The sequence below is a fragment of the Cryptomeria japonica genome, chromosome 3 (genome assembly GCF_030272615.1).
Source record: "Cryptomeria japonica chromosome 3, Sugi_1.0, whole genome shotgun sequence".
NCBI classification, from domain to species: Eukaryota; Viridiplantae; Streptophyta; class Pinopsida; order Cupressales; family Cupressaceae; genus Cryptomeria; species Cryptomeria japonica.
In genome coordinates, this window is record NC_081407.1 from 312,360,382 (window position 1) to 312,373,903 (window position 13,522).

General features: G+C 42.1%; 1 protein-coding gene across 2 annotated transcripts in view; it reads right to left on the minus strand.

Annotated features, from left to right (window-relative positions):
• Positions 1-13,522, minus strand: part of LOC131047970 (uncharacterized) — a 223,419-nt gene that overhangs the window by 108,510 nt on the left and 101,387 nt on the right. For both annotated transcript variants that reach the window (XM_057981782.2, XM_057981781.2), the window contains exons 4-7: positions 12,493-12,584; positions 12,146-12,281; positions 11,909-11,977; positions 11,455-11,556 (exon numbers count right to left, since the gene is read on the minus strand). In XM_057981782.2, coding sequence (XP_057837765.2) covers positions 11,455-11,556; positions 11,909-11,977; positions 12,146-12,281; positions 12,493-12,584 — 399 coding nt within the window. The remainder of the gene's footprint in view (positions 1-11,454; positions 11,557-11,908; positions 11,978-12,145; positions 12,282-12,492; positions 12,585-13,522) is intronic.

Sequence of the window (13,522 nt, forward strand, 5' to 3'; positions counted from 1 at the left end):
CACCATGAACCGCCGAATGGATCCCACTAGGTCCTGGGAATCATGTTGTGAAATGCGAAAACTCCCGAATGGATCCTTCCCTGGTGACGACTCTGTATCCATCATCCCGTTGTTCCTGGATTGGAAGCTCTCATCCTCCAAATTGATGACACTATGCGTATTCTCTTGTTCGCTCTCCCCCTTCCTCAGGGTCTGCCCTATGTTTTCAATCCCTTCATCCTAAATCTGCTCTTGGCCAACTGCCATTGTGCATGGTGAAGAGGGAGATGGTGCGTGGGGTGCAAGGGCAAACTTCCCCAACCAACTGTCTAGGGATGCATCCACGTCTTGCTCTTGATCTATCTCCCTTGCCACGAGAGCATCCAGTATGGCCAGTTCCTCTTGTATTGGCTCTTCATCTGTATACACTATGTCCTCTACACTTTGTACTACTCCTTTGGCCACAGTCACCCGTACATCTCCACCCGAAGGTACTGTCGTCGGTACACCTCCACCCGAAGGTGCTGCTATTGCCATCCGTACGTCTCCCAAAGGTGCTACCATTTGTACGATTGTGTCATCCGTACGGTGAACTACCGGAGGTGGGCGTACAGCTCCCTCAATTGACTGTACCACCCCAGTTGTAGGTGTTTGTGCGGCTTTGTCCCTCGGCTGTACTACCCCTTTGATGGCCAACGCAACCTGGGGCAAGGACACTCAGACTAGTGCCCGTGGGGATCCTTCGGGAACTTTCTGAAATAACACACCGATTGGGGTGGCGTCTCCCAGCGGCGTGGCCACTGTCAATGCCTGCGAGGGTACCAAGTGAGTCGAAGGGGGTAACTTCGGGGCTGCAAACTTTACCTGCGCTATAGTTTTTTCCTACGCCTATACTCCTTTAGTCGTGGGCCGCTCTACCTCTTCCCCTCCTTCGGGTTGCACTTCCGCCCCTTCCACTTCTTTAACTTCATCTAAGTCCACACTATGCGGTGCCATTCGAAGCCCTTCCTCACCACTCTAGCTCTCCAAATCTTCGGTCTCTTCCTACTCCACTTTTGTATCCTCATTCAAACTTTCCTTCTCCTCTACATCTTGCTTCCTCTTCTTCCTGGTTGGCTGGATAGCATCACTGTCGAGGGTGTCGCAGTGGATCCAGTAGTACATGGCAGGTTTATTTGGCTCCACTCTTCCATGTGGATGAAATTTCCCCCACTTCTCCAAGGGTACCTACGTACAGACAACTTCCAGAAACAGGCAGATGGCGTGGTGGCACATGTAGAATGTTTTATGTTCCAAGGAAAAGAAAGTCATGGATTCTAGCCAAGAGTAGTTGCAACAAATTATACATATTACATCCTACCCAAGCTGAGCCCATTCTTAGGACTTATCATCCAGAAAGCAATATCTAAAGCCCTACTAGCCCCCTGTCAGCCTGCTCTTTACCAACTCCATCAGACACCGCCAGTCACCGTTGGCGATGAAGGAGCGTTTTAGCCCTTTGTTGTTGTTGCTTGCCCACAAGCTCTTCCATTCTGCAAGAGTCAAATTGCTACGACACACCAACCTCAACCAAAAATTTTTCCTTTCTTTCGTCATTTTGGTGGTTGGTTTGGATGTGGACTCTCCTCTGTCTGGAATTCCAAATACCCTCTGGAATTCCTGCGGCTTGAAGGAGACTGTGATAGTGCAGCCCTGGTACTCTATAATGGATTTTTGTCTGCGAGGCTCGTAGCCAGCCACCATGGTTTGGAGAACTGGTTCGAACTCCTTTATGTTCAAGGTCGGCATTTGAATAGCGTGATCTACTTTGGCCTTCCTGAGAGACTTCTTCAATGCATAGTCCGGAGGGGTTTTGTCCCACCAACTGCAGCATTCACTTCCTATGAAACTTGTAAATGTTAAAGTGTCCACTGTCACTTTCTCCTGTTGGTCACGTTGAATTTTTGGCCTTACTTTGGTCATCTTACTACTGCTTCTGGGCTCTCTTGTACCTATCGCCATCAATGTTGTCTACCTCGGGTTCTGAGCCTTTCCCTTAACTTTTTCTTGCCCTTGATCGTTATTATAACAGTTCGAATTTTTAATCCAACTAGGGTCACCCCAACTTGTTCTTACCATACCTTCAATTGGGGTGATTGCTCCTAGATCCTTTCTACCGTACAATGTCGTGGGTCCCTCGCCGTACGGACTCCCTCCTCTAGTATGGACTGCACGGATGCCAACAAATTCTTCTTTGGTTCCCTCAACTAATGTAGTACGGACTCCTTCCAACTCTACACAAATACCCGAAAAAAATTTCCTGATGTCTTCACGCCTCGTACAAAATCCTATCATTGTCGTATGGAATTCTTCTAGTCGCCCCCAAGCTGGATGTTGTGTACAGATTCGCATGGCTGATATGCAACTCTGCCAAGCTGGACACCTTGTACGGAACCGTACGTGGTCTCTTCTGACCCGTACAATGCTAAGTCCACACGCTACCAGGGTAATTCGTATGGCATTCCTCTGTCACCCTCCGCCAACCGTACTTGATCGTACGGATTGTTTGTTTGTACGGACTCGTACTCTGTCATGGATGATGTCTGTACGGGTATTTCCTCCTTCAGTGACAACCTTCGTACGGCCACATACGTCAATTGCTTGCACTTCAATGTACCTCGTACTAGGTCATATGACCACCTTTGCTAATAATGTTGTTCGGCCTGCACCATCCGTACAAGTTCGGCTCCGGGTACGAGGGGTATGCGGTGTATGCACAACTCTAGAGGTATCCCCTTCAAATCTTTGTACGTCCAGGAAAAGACTTCCTTATACTCCAGGAATATTCTAAAGGTTGTTCCTTTGAGTATGAGGTTCCAATCATCCCCTATAAGTATCACCTTCGGATTGTCATCCTTGCCCAAGTTGACCCTCTTCACATTTGATTCTTTGTACTTGATAGCCTTATCCCATTCAAACCGATGGGCGGGTGTTTCATCCACCCATGCCACACCCTCACGATACTCCCCGTACTCCGAAGGGAATGCTGCATCGTTCGTACCATCACCTGACTCTTTGATCTCACATATCTATAGCATGTGGCACTCCGGATGGAACACTTCGTTGTCTTTCATTGGCCAGTGGAAAAGTTCAGCCAGAGAACTGGTTTCATCCTCGGAGCATCCTTCTAATTCCAATGCCACTTTGTCATTGGGTTCCATCCTTCCCTTGCTTTCTTGGGAACCTCATTCCCAATTGTGCGAGTCATCCGAGTCGGAATCAAATGATGCCAATTCCTCACTTACAGCTTGGTTCCGTAGGTCAATTGCGTACTTTCGGCCTTCACTCTCAATGGAGAGTGTATTCCTCTTCCAATTATGGTTTGCCTTAGCCATAATCAGCCATCCCCTCCCGAGGAGGATGTCATAGGCCTTCCTCTCTAGCAGAATGACCGCAAAATCAAGGAAGAAATGTTGTGTGCCCACAACAACCTTATGTTCCATGAGGGTTCCAAGAGGTTTGATGTCCTGTTGGTCCGCACCAACAAGGTGGAAGGTTGGTGGCCAAAGGGTTGGTTTGCCGAGACCCCTCCATGTCTCTTCCGTCAGTACATTCACTCCAGAGTCGTCATCCACAATCGTGTTTGTCAATTTCTATCGACTGATACTCACAATGAGCAGCATGGGGTCTGTGGCAGTCGTGCCAGGAATTTCACGTTCTGTCATGGGGTCCGTACTGGGCGGTTTTGCTGCCACTGGATGGTATTCTTGGTCAACGGTGTTGTCACCGACTACATTTGTGAGAGCCATCCTCAATTGTGCCATTGTTTGCAGAAGATCAAACACTTGTACAGGTACAGTGGTTTGCAACTTCTGCTTGATTATAGTCTTTTCAGGCCCTGACCGAAGTAGGGTGTTGGCAACGTTGTACGAGGCTCTTCATTCCTCCGCCATCGTCCATTCAATGTCTGCTTTTGTTTCCCGAAATTTCTTTCTCTATACGAGGATCGGGATACACTGCCTTCTTGCTCTGCAATCTTGTGATTGTCGGTACCTCCTTCGGTTCCTTCACGTCAGCATATACACCCCCTTTTGTTTCAGGCAATCAGTGTCCTCATGATTTCCCAATCTGCACCACTTGCACAGCAAACTCGCATTGTTATATCCCTTCTGGCACTCCAAAGCAAAGTGACCCCATTCATTACATTTGCAGCATTCAATCATAGGTCGCCCTTTTGCATTGTACTGGATCTTACTCCTTGGTGTGTTGGTATTGGACCGATTATTTCCTCACCGATTGTTGCGATATCCCCCTGGTGAAGCATCGGAGTTTGTTGGTTTGGGTGGTGTGGCTGGCGAGGTAATTCACTCTGGTTGGGTGAGGAGCACTTGTGTGCTCTGTGTTTATAGATTGTACGAGCATTCCCTAATGGAATGCCCCAACACTTGACAAATGTCGCAAAAATATTTTCGTGGGCATGTTCCCTTAGTGTGACCTTCGACCTTGCAGTCGGTACACCAGAGTTCTTTACCCTCTTTGTCATTCTCCTTGTTGGCCTTCAACTCTCTCATCATCCGCATCATATCCCTGCGGAGGCCTTGTACGGTCTTGGATTCGCCATCACTATCTTCATCTATACCATCATTGTCGCTCGCCCTCCTCTTCCCTTTGGACATTTTGTTCTCACTTTCGATGTCCATTGCTCTGTTGTAGGCTTCCTTGTACGATGGCGAAGGGACCACCTTCATCTTCCTTCTAAGAGACGGTACGAGTCCCTCCACAAACCATCTCTTTTTCAACCCATCGGCCGACTAATTCTCCATCTTGTTTAGCAACTCCTTCAACCTACAATTATTAGCCTGGACACTTTCACTTTTCCCTTCCTTAGTAGTATAGATCTCAGCCACGATCTCATTATCATCCCTCAGGAGCTTGAATTCCTCCTGGAAGGCCCTCTTCAAAGCATTCCAACTTGTTTTGTGTTGGGCATCAAGATCCGTATACCAGTCAATTGTGATCCCCCGGAGAGTGGCTGGGAACGCTTTCAACCAATAATCTTGGTCATCTTGGTCGTTCACTTCCCATATGGTTACACATGTTTTGCAGTGCCGTACGGGGTCCTCTGAGCGATCACTCATGAATCTTGGAAGTTTTTGTCTCTCTGGAGTGTTCTAGTTGTGTGCCATTGTTTAACCTGGAAGGTACTCTGTCCCGCCTGGGAGGTGTTATGTGCCACCTAGAAGGTGTTATATGCCGCCTGGAAGGTACCATATGTCTTCGACCAGACTGGACTGTTCGGCTCCGTACGCGAGCTTTCTCTGCGTCCCCTTATGTCCTTCGCACCTTGGTCACCCTCACTCCTATAATCCCTCCTTCCTGAGGCTTTTGGCTTTGGCCCTCCTATTTTTTACTGTTCCGCGAGAGACAAACTCCCAATTCTATACAAATTACTTTCAAAGAGTTCGGCGACCTCACCCTGCAGGTCTCGTGCGACCTCTTTGTCATGTTCGGATTGCTCTCAAATTGAGTTCCGGTTTCTTCACTCAACGTCGCGTGAGCGGCCTGGTCGGCAAGATCTTCCTCCGCCACGTCTAGTAGTGGTAGGTTGCTCGCAACCTCTACCAACTGGTTCCACGTACACAGTTTCTGCCTCTCCCGACTACGGCTCCTACTCACACTCCAATTCTTGCTTTGCCTTTCCGTACTCTCCGACCATTCAGCAATCTCCCTCAGCCGACATCTCCATTCGTTTTGTTCTTGGATACGTAGGGATCTCTGTACCAACCCCTCGCCTACTTCTCTGTTGGTACCACATCGTCGGTCCTTGTTGGGATGTAGGGGCATTAATTGCCATGGGTACGGCGTCTGCTCGTATCCCTCTCTTCCTCTTCCCTACAGCTCCTTTCTTCGTACTACTGCAAGATTTGCTACCGACAACGTTCACAACTAATTTCTTCCCTCTGCTCTTCTCGTTCAATGAGGTTTTGTGCCAACAGTCTAGGAAGGCTCCCAAGAAGATCAAACACGACAAAATTTGCTGAGTTCCTCATGTACCGTGCCCTCAGGGACCGCTCTCTCCCAAGCTTCCCTTTGCACGTACTGAGTGACAAAAGCGTCCCACAGTTCCACCAAATCCTCCGTCAGTTGATCCTCCTGTACTTCCGCCTGCGTGACCTCTTCGTGTGTATCACCTTCAATGACTACCAACTGCTGTTTGAATGGTCAGCCCGTTAGTGGTTACCGCTTGCCGCCATATTGATCTCCGGAATTCAAATCGGCAACGGCGCCAAAATGTTTACTCCCTATGGTGAGTTGTTCAAGTTCACGGAATAAGCAAGAAGTACACACAAAATATATAACCAACAACTCAATTATATTCAGAACATAAATTAACAGTCACAGTCACAACAATATGGCAGAAAGATGTTTCTTTTATTGCATTCCAAAACTAGTACATCATCACTATTGTCGTGGTTCCCTTATATTGCACTATATAAGACCCAGAGGTTGGCGGAGATGCCAACCGTCACAACTGCCGACTAACTCCTACGGGAACCAAACGGCTGACTTATTACACAACCAAAGTATTACTAAAACATAACTAGCAGAATTATAAGTATTATCCTAATTGCCGCCTAACTGACTGAGGTCAGTTAGTTCTCAAGGAGAAATAAGTAAGTTATCAAAGTTAAGCATTTTGATCATTTACTTTGATTGCCTAGATCAGCGACTTAAAACATTTCCATTATTTCCTTCCAAGGCAGAATCATTCCCTTTGATAGTCAAGATCAGTGAATTAAAAAAATTGAGTTGTCAGTCATGTTTCAACTAAGTCTGATTTCATTTCCTTGGAGGTCTTAAGGGGCGATTTGATAGTCTTGAGTGATCTCCTTTGTTCAGCAACATAAGGTTTTACATGCATCCCTTGACTAAGGACATCAACGAATTAAGAGGTCTTAATTTTCAATCAGATTTCATTTCCTTGGAAGTTTAGTGGTGCGATTTGACTAGGCTTGTGCGATCTCCTTTGTCCAACAATTTAAGGCATTCACATTTTTTTGATGAAAAATATTGACAACACTACCCTTGGCGGACCTTCCCTGGCAAGGACCGATTGCATCTCATCAACCCATCCCTAGGCAATGTCAATCAGTGACATAAGGAATTAAAGCATCCTTAGGCAATGTCAATCCGCGACACAAGAAGATGAAAGCATCCCTTGACTAAGGACATCAGTGACTTAAGAGATGACATCCGTCCCTAGACAATGCCCAAACACGACTTAAGGATATCAACCCATCCTTGGGCAATGACAAAGAGCGACTTAAGGATATCAACCCGTCCCTTGACCAAGGACAAGTGCGACATAAGGATTTGAAGGCATCCTTAGGCAAAGGACATGAGCAACTTAAGGATTTCCATCTGTCCTTAGGAAAAGGACAAGAGCTACTTAAGAAATGAAGGCATCCCTAGGCAATGTCAATAAGCAACTTACGGATTTCGGACCTCCTTTGGCAATGACAGCATTTCCTTTGCCCTTCCAAGGCAATGACAGCACTTCTTTTGCCCTCTCAGATCCACGACTAGGCATCAGGCCATTGCCTTTGCCCTCCTAGAGGCCCGATCAGTACCAATGCCCCACTCAAATGATCAAGAGGATGCAAAGGAGATAGGAAGGAAGAAAGCTATTTCCTTTGAGAACAACGAACTTCCCTTGCCACATGAAATCAATGCAGATCAGACCTGTCTCAGACCTGAAACTTATCGAATCAGGCATGTAAAAGTGAGAAATCAGGCATAAATCAGGCCTGAGACACAAAATCAGACTTAAAATCAGATGTTCCATGATCAGAAAATTCATTTCCAGATTTAGAGAAGGTAGTGCAAAAGCTTGTTTAAGTGCTTTTTACAATGTTTTGATTCAAGTTATATCATTTCCAGGTTTGATGTAAGTAGGATGACATGCAACGGAATGTGTAGAAAGGGTCAAGGCTTCAAAACGTAGAAAGAACATCAGCTTCCATGCAACATCAAGATTTCATCACCTAAGCAAAGACAAGGGCTCATAAAGGACATTTCAACACTTCAAGACTTAGAAGGATACAAGGAAGCTGCTCAAAAGAAAGGATTTCACAAAGATCACACAAGAAGAAGTAAGATCAATGCATTCAAGGCAAGAAGGATCAAGCAATGGCATCACAAGATCTACATCAAATGCAGCACTAAGGCGGCAAGAGATATATATAACAGTTATATATAATGTTCTAATATAAGGTTATAAAACCTTATACATTATATGTTTTATAAGCATATCCCATTTGAAATAATTATAATCTAATAACTATTAGATTATTAAATATTTGTGAATGGGGGACTAGTGAATTCACCCTTCCTCCTATATTTAAAGAGGTCCTCTCTAATTTGAGAGGTGTGTGAATTTGAAGATTTCTAGTGAGTTGTATCTGTTGGTATTTTGGATATGTTGATATGGTTTTGTCATTGATGTCAACAATTGTCAACACTTATCAACACTTGTCAAACTTGTCAACACTTATCAGCACTTAGAGATCTTTGGTTATGTTCATCGGCAAGTCAGTGACTTATGCACAGTCACTGGTATTTGGTTCACCGGCAAGTTATATTGTTCACCGGCACTTGGAATGACTTGGAGACTACCTGGTTATGTCGAAGACATTATTTGATCACTTGGTTTTGGCGATTTGGTTATTGGTCTATTCGGGTTTGCATAATTGTTGTTACCGGCAAATAGGTCCAGGTTATGCACCGGCAAGCGTATCTATTCCAGATCAGCACAGCACGTTATGGAGATGAATTGTTATTATTGTAAATGCATTGAGCCGACATGATGCATCGCATATTGATTTATTTGAAATTGATTTTATTGTAATATTCTTTGTGAGCCGACCTATTCAATTGGTCTTAGGTTATGGTATAAATGTAAGATCTCATTTGTGAGATTGATATGCGATTGGAAAAAGGATTGTTACAAGGTATATGTGAAAATAAGCAGAGCTATACACGCAGACATCATTTGAAGATTGAAGGAAGGTTTTGAGAAGATAATCAGAACTTAACCGGAACTGAATCCAGCATATGAAGATGCTATTTTGAGCAGTACATTATCATTGGATTTAACCATCCAATTGTAGTCAGTGTGACTCCCATTTTGTGATTGAGCAGTGAGCTCTAGGCAGCTGGCCTTTCTGCATGTGCAGACTCCATATTGTACACACATACTATCTATAGTAGAATCATCTAATTGTGGGTAAGGCTTCCCACCATGGTTTTTCCCCTTACAGGGTTTCCACGTACAAATATTTGTGTTATGTGTTGTGGATGTTATTGTCTTTTTGTTTCATGCATTAATCTTTACCGGTACTACAATTAACTGATAAAACTGTCTACCGGCATAAAATTTGGTTTACCGGCATTAAGCATTAAGTTTTGGTTAAGTTAATTTTGATTGAATTTATTGGACAACTGATTCATCCCCCACCCCCCCCCTCTCAATTGTCTCTAGGACCTAACACTATCACCATGCACAAGAGGTATTATTGGCCATGTGGAAGTATCGGAGTGTCCCCAAGTTATAGCGTATTTTCTAATAGACTAAATTTGTGTGTTTTAATAAAATGATTCTTTACGGCGTGTTTTACCCAAAAGGGTATTCCCCAAGTATATCTTGCGTAATGTGTTAATTTATGGTTGTATGATTCTTAATGCATTTATTTTATATCTTGTTCATAATGATTAGTATCCTAAGATCCTAATTTATAACACATTATCATTATTCAGATGATGGGAAAATCAATTTGCAGAAAAACAAAAAAGAAAATACTTCTAGATAGCTTGGGTTTCAATTTCAATGAAGAGAAAAGACATGTTTGTATTTTGATGATATGGGTTCATCCCAAATTTGTAACAAACTCATAATAATCTTTGAAGAACGAGTATAAAGTGTGTAATCAACCTTGATTGACTGTTTCCATTGACATTGTGTTCAATTCTGGATGTTTATGTGATTGACTAGTCAGCCAAATGACTACAGACAATGTGCAAAGCTTTTGCATGGTGTGCCTTCACGATAGTAAAGAAAATATTTAGGTCTATCTATGGATTACTAAGAAGACTCATTTAATATTCTGCAAATTCAAGTATTTCTTTGAATGCATGTGTAGACCTAGTTTACGTGTGTATTCTTTGAGGTATGATCTTCAATGAAACCTTCATTAAGGTATCATAGAATGATTTTAATAATTACATGTTTTCAATGAATCCATTACTTTGTTGCCTTACTAGAATAGGCACTAGTCTATTATTGATTCCTCTAAGATCAGAATGATTTTATCAGGCAGGGGTTTGTAAGGTTCGCATTGACTTAAAGTCTTAAATCCTAGCATAGTTGAGGACTCCAGGTTTCTTTGTGATTTCTAATTTACCTTAAACCCTGAAATCAGTGCATGTTCCTGCCAGTATTCCCCTTAAACCATAAAACAAGTTCTTCTCATACTTCTAGCATCTATTATCCTTCATTTCAGGTGATATTTTACCACTTTATGTGTTTTCCATTTTTAGTCTAGTTCATTCGATATTTAATCTTAAAATCTAACAGTATCTGAGTATTATTATATATTCCTTTGGATTGTTGTCAGAGACTCAAAAACGTCAACTTTGTCAACTACTAGGTTAGTTACAACCCTATGGTTATATGAATCCATCTGATAAAAATAGAATCCTTGAAATTTAATAATTTTGAACTGATGCCTTTCATACTTCCATTGCATTATGTCATATTTTTATCATGTTTATCACATGCATACCACATATTGTATGCTAAGTGATATTAGTTCAATAAACTCGATGGAAATAAAATGAGTTCATATGATAATAATTATAATATAAAAGAGCTGAACTATAGTTTATCTGAAAACATTTTCTATTTAAAGGGAACCTCTCCACCCTTTTATCACCAAAACACACCCCCTACCACTGCATCCCAAAAACTTTGGGAGAATTTTTTTAATTTGCATTCACGATATTGCTACAATGATAAATTGCACTTGCTTATTTCAAATTCTGAAATTCTCACACATATATTATTATATATAGAATCAGGCTTTTATAACCTTGCTGCCTGACATAATTAACATTTTAAAATGCATACAAGTGCTCAGACAGAGAAAAACTTTCACCATTTTAATAAATTTTCACCATTTTTCCAAGAGTCGATCTTGCTAATTGGTAATATAAACCAGTTACTAATTTAACTTTTATAATTCTTCAGTTTCTTAATTATTAGCTTATAATATTTACATTTTAGAGTTGATAAAATGTAAATATTTTTCAGCTATTCTACAGTCATGACAACAATTCCTGGCAAATAAGGCCCTTGACATGGTATTATGCCAATGATTCAATAATGTAAAAAATAACTTAAAAATTTATCATCAATCCTCAAAAAAAGAAAAAACCAACCAGATCACATTCACTACTGGGCTTTGCAGCCCAAAGTCGAAGATTGATGGTGTTTCCCGTATCATATCCTGGAATGGGGTTGTCATATGCAACTGCTTCTACCTACATCGCAATCAACATGTTCAACTTATCAAGCACTATTTTACGCCAATTGAATGATATTTCAATTAGATACAGCAAGGCTTGATAGATAGAGTTGAGGTTAAATTTCTGAAAAAATCAGGTACATTTGATGAAAAATAATAATTTAAAACAGAAACTGCTCATTATTATAAATGGTATTCTTAATCCATATAAAGTGGACTGGTGCCAAATCAGAAATCTGGCTTACTTCATGCAACCTTACCAGACTACCTTACCACTACATCTAACGCAAGACATTACCTAGAAGATTTACAGACTTATAACTGACTTATAACAATTAAGCATTTATTAGCCAATTCAAAAAATTTACCATCTCTCCAGGAATCCATTTTCTTCTTCTTCTGCCCTTGTGAACTTCCTCCTCCACTTTTCCATAAAACTACAGTATAACATTAAAAGCAAATTATTGCACAAAACAAACAAACAAATGCTACCTCAGAAACAATTTATGGAGGAAAAATGCAAGGGAAGGATTCCTGAGAAAACTGATCACAAGCATATGTGTAGCACACAACAGACAAAAACCATTAATCTATTTGCTACAAACCTTTACTGGATATCTGATATGAACACGCTCAATCTCCCAAGGATTACCAAAATTCAGCCAATAATCTGGTTGTTCATGTTGAAACCCATCAAGTATAATTTGTCTGAACAGTCCATATTGATAACGTAACCCATATCTGCATAAGCAACATCAACTCCCTATTAAATATACAACAAGACTATCGCATATAAAGAAGTTCTTCATTTTGGCAGCAAAATTTAAAGTGAATCAAGTTCCAACCAATCAATCTTTACAGATGTTAATTTCCAGAAAACAAAAGGTTAGCACCCTCAGCAAAAAACTTGTTCAAACAAAACATATCTAAGAAAAATTAAAATTAAGCTGACCCCCAGGCTGGAAAATCTAATGTTGAGAGTGAGTCCATTAGACATGCTGACAATCGAGCAAGCCCGCCATTTCCAAGAGCTCCATCTGCTTCCTTAAAACACATGAAAACAACATGAAATAAGTTCAATTGATGAATCTAATCCATTATGCTATAAGGATACCCACCAATTTATGTTTTGAAATTTTAACAAACTTGAAACAAAAATGCCCCAAGGGATACAAACAATGTTGAGAATCGTCTTCATGATTCAGCTATGTAAACTTTAGATAACAGGAAGTCGGCATCTGAAATAACAACGCTAAATATGAATCAAATAATAGCACTCCAGAAAAGCCTACATATAAAAATGGTTACATATAGAAACATAAGATAGTTTGCAGCATCTTCAAAAAAGCTGGACAATAATTTATTCAAACTGCTTAAAACCTCAACTTCAATGGAACCTGTTGTCATTTTATGACACCCTTGGTCCATTAGTGAGAACCGATCAAAGATATGTTCCATCGACCAGTAGATCGAGGAGAGAAGAATCATGAAGTGTGAAGCGTTGCCTTGTACGGAGGAAGTTCCTCCCTTGGCCTTTTCTTCTTCCCGGAACTCCAGAACCCCGAGGTTCCGAAGTTCTTTTCTCCTTGCCCTCTCTTTTCCCTTCTCCAGAACTCCGGAACCCCCAGGTTCCGAATTTCTTTGCCCTTGTCTCCTTCCTTCTTCCATTTCCGAAACTCCGGAACCCCAAGGTTCCGAAGTTCTTTGCCATAGTCCTTTCTTTCCTGCTCCGAAACTACGGAACCCTAAGGTTCCGAAGTTCCCTTCCTTCCCTTAGCCTTTCCTTAGTTCTCCAGAACCCCAAGGTTCCGAAGTTCCCCTCCTCCCTTCCCTTTTTTTCTTCCTGGAACCCCGAGGTTCCGAAGTTCATTCTTTTCTTCCCTTTCCCGGAACTCCGAAACCCCGAGGTTCCTTTGCGCAGTTCCCCGGAACTCCGGAACCCTAAGATTCTGAAGTTCCCTTCCCTTGCCTTCCCCGGAACT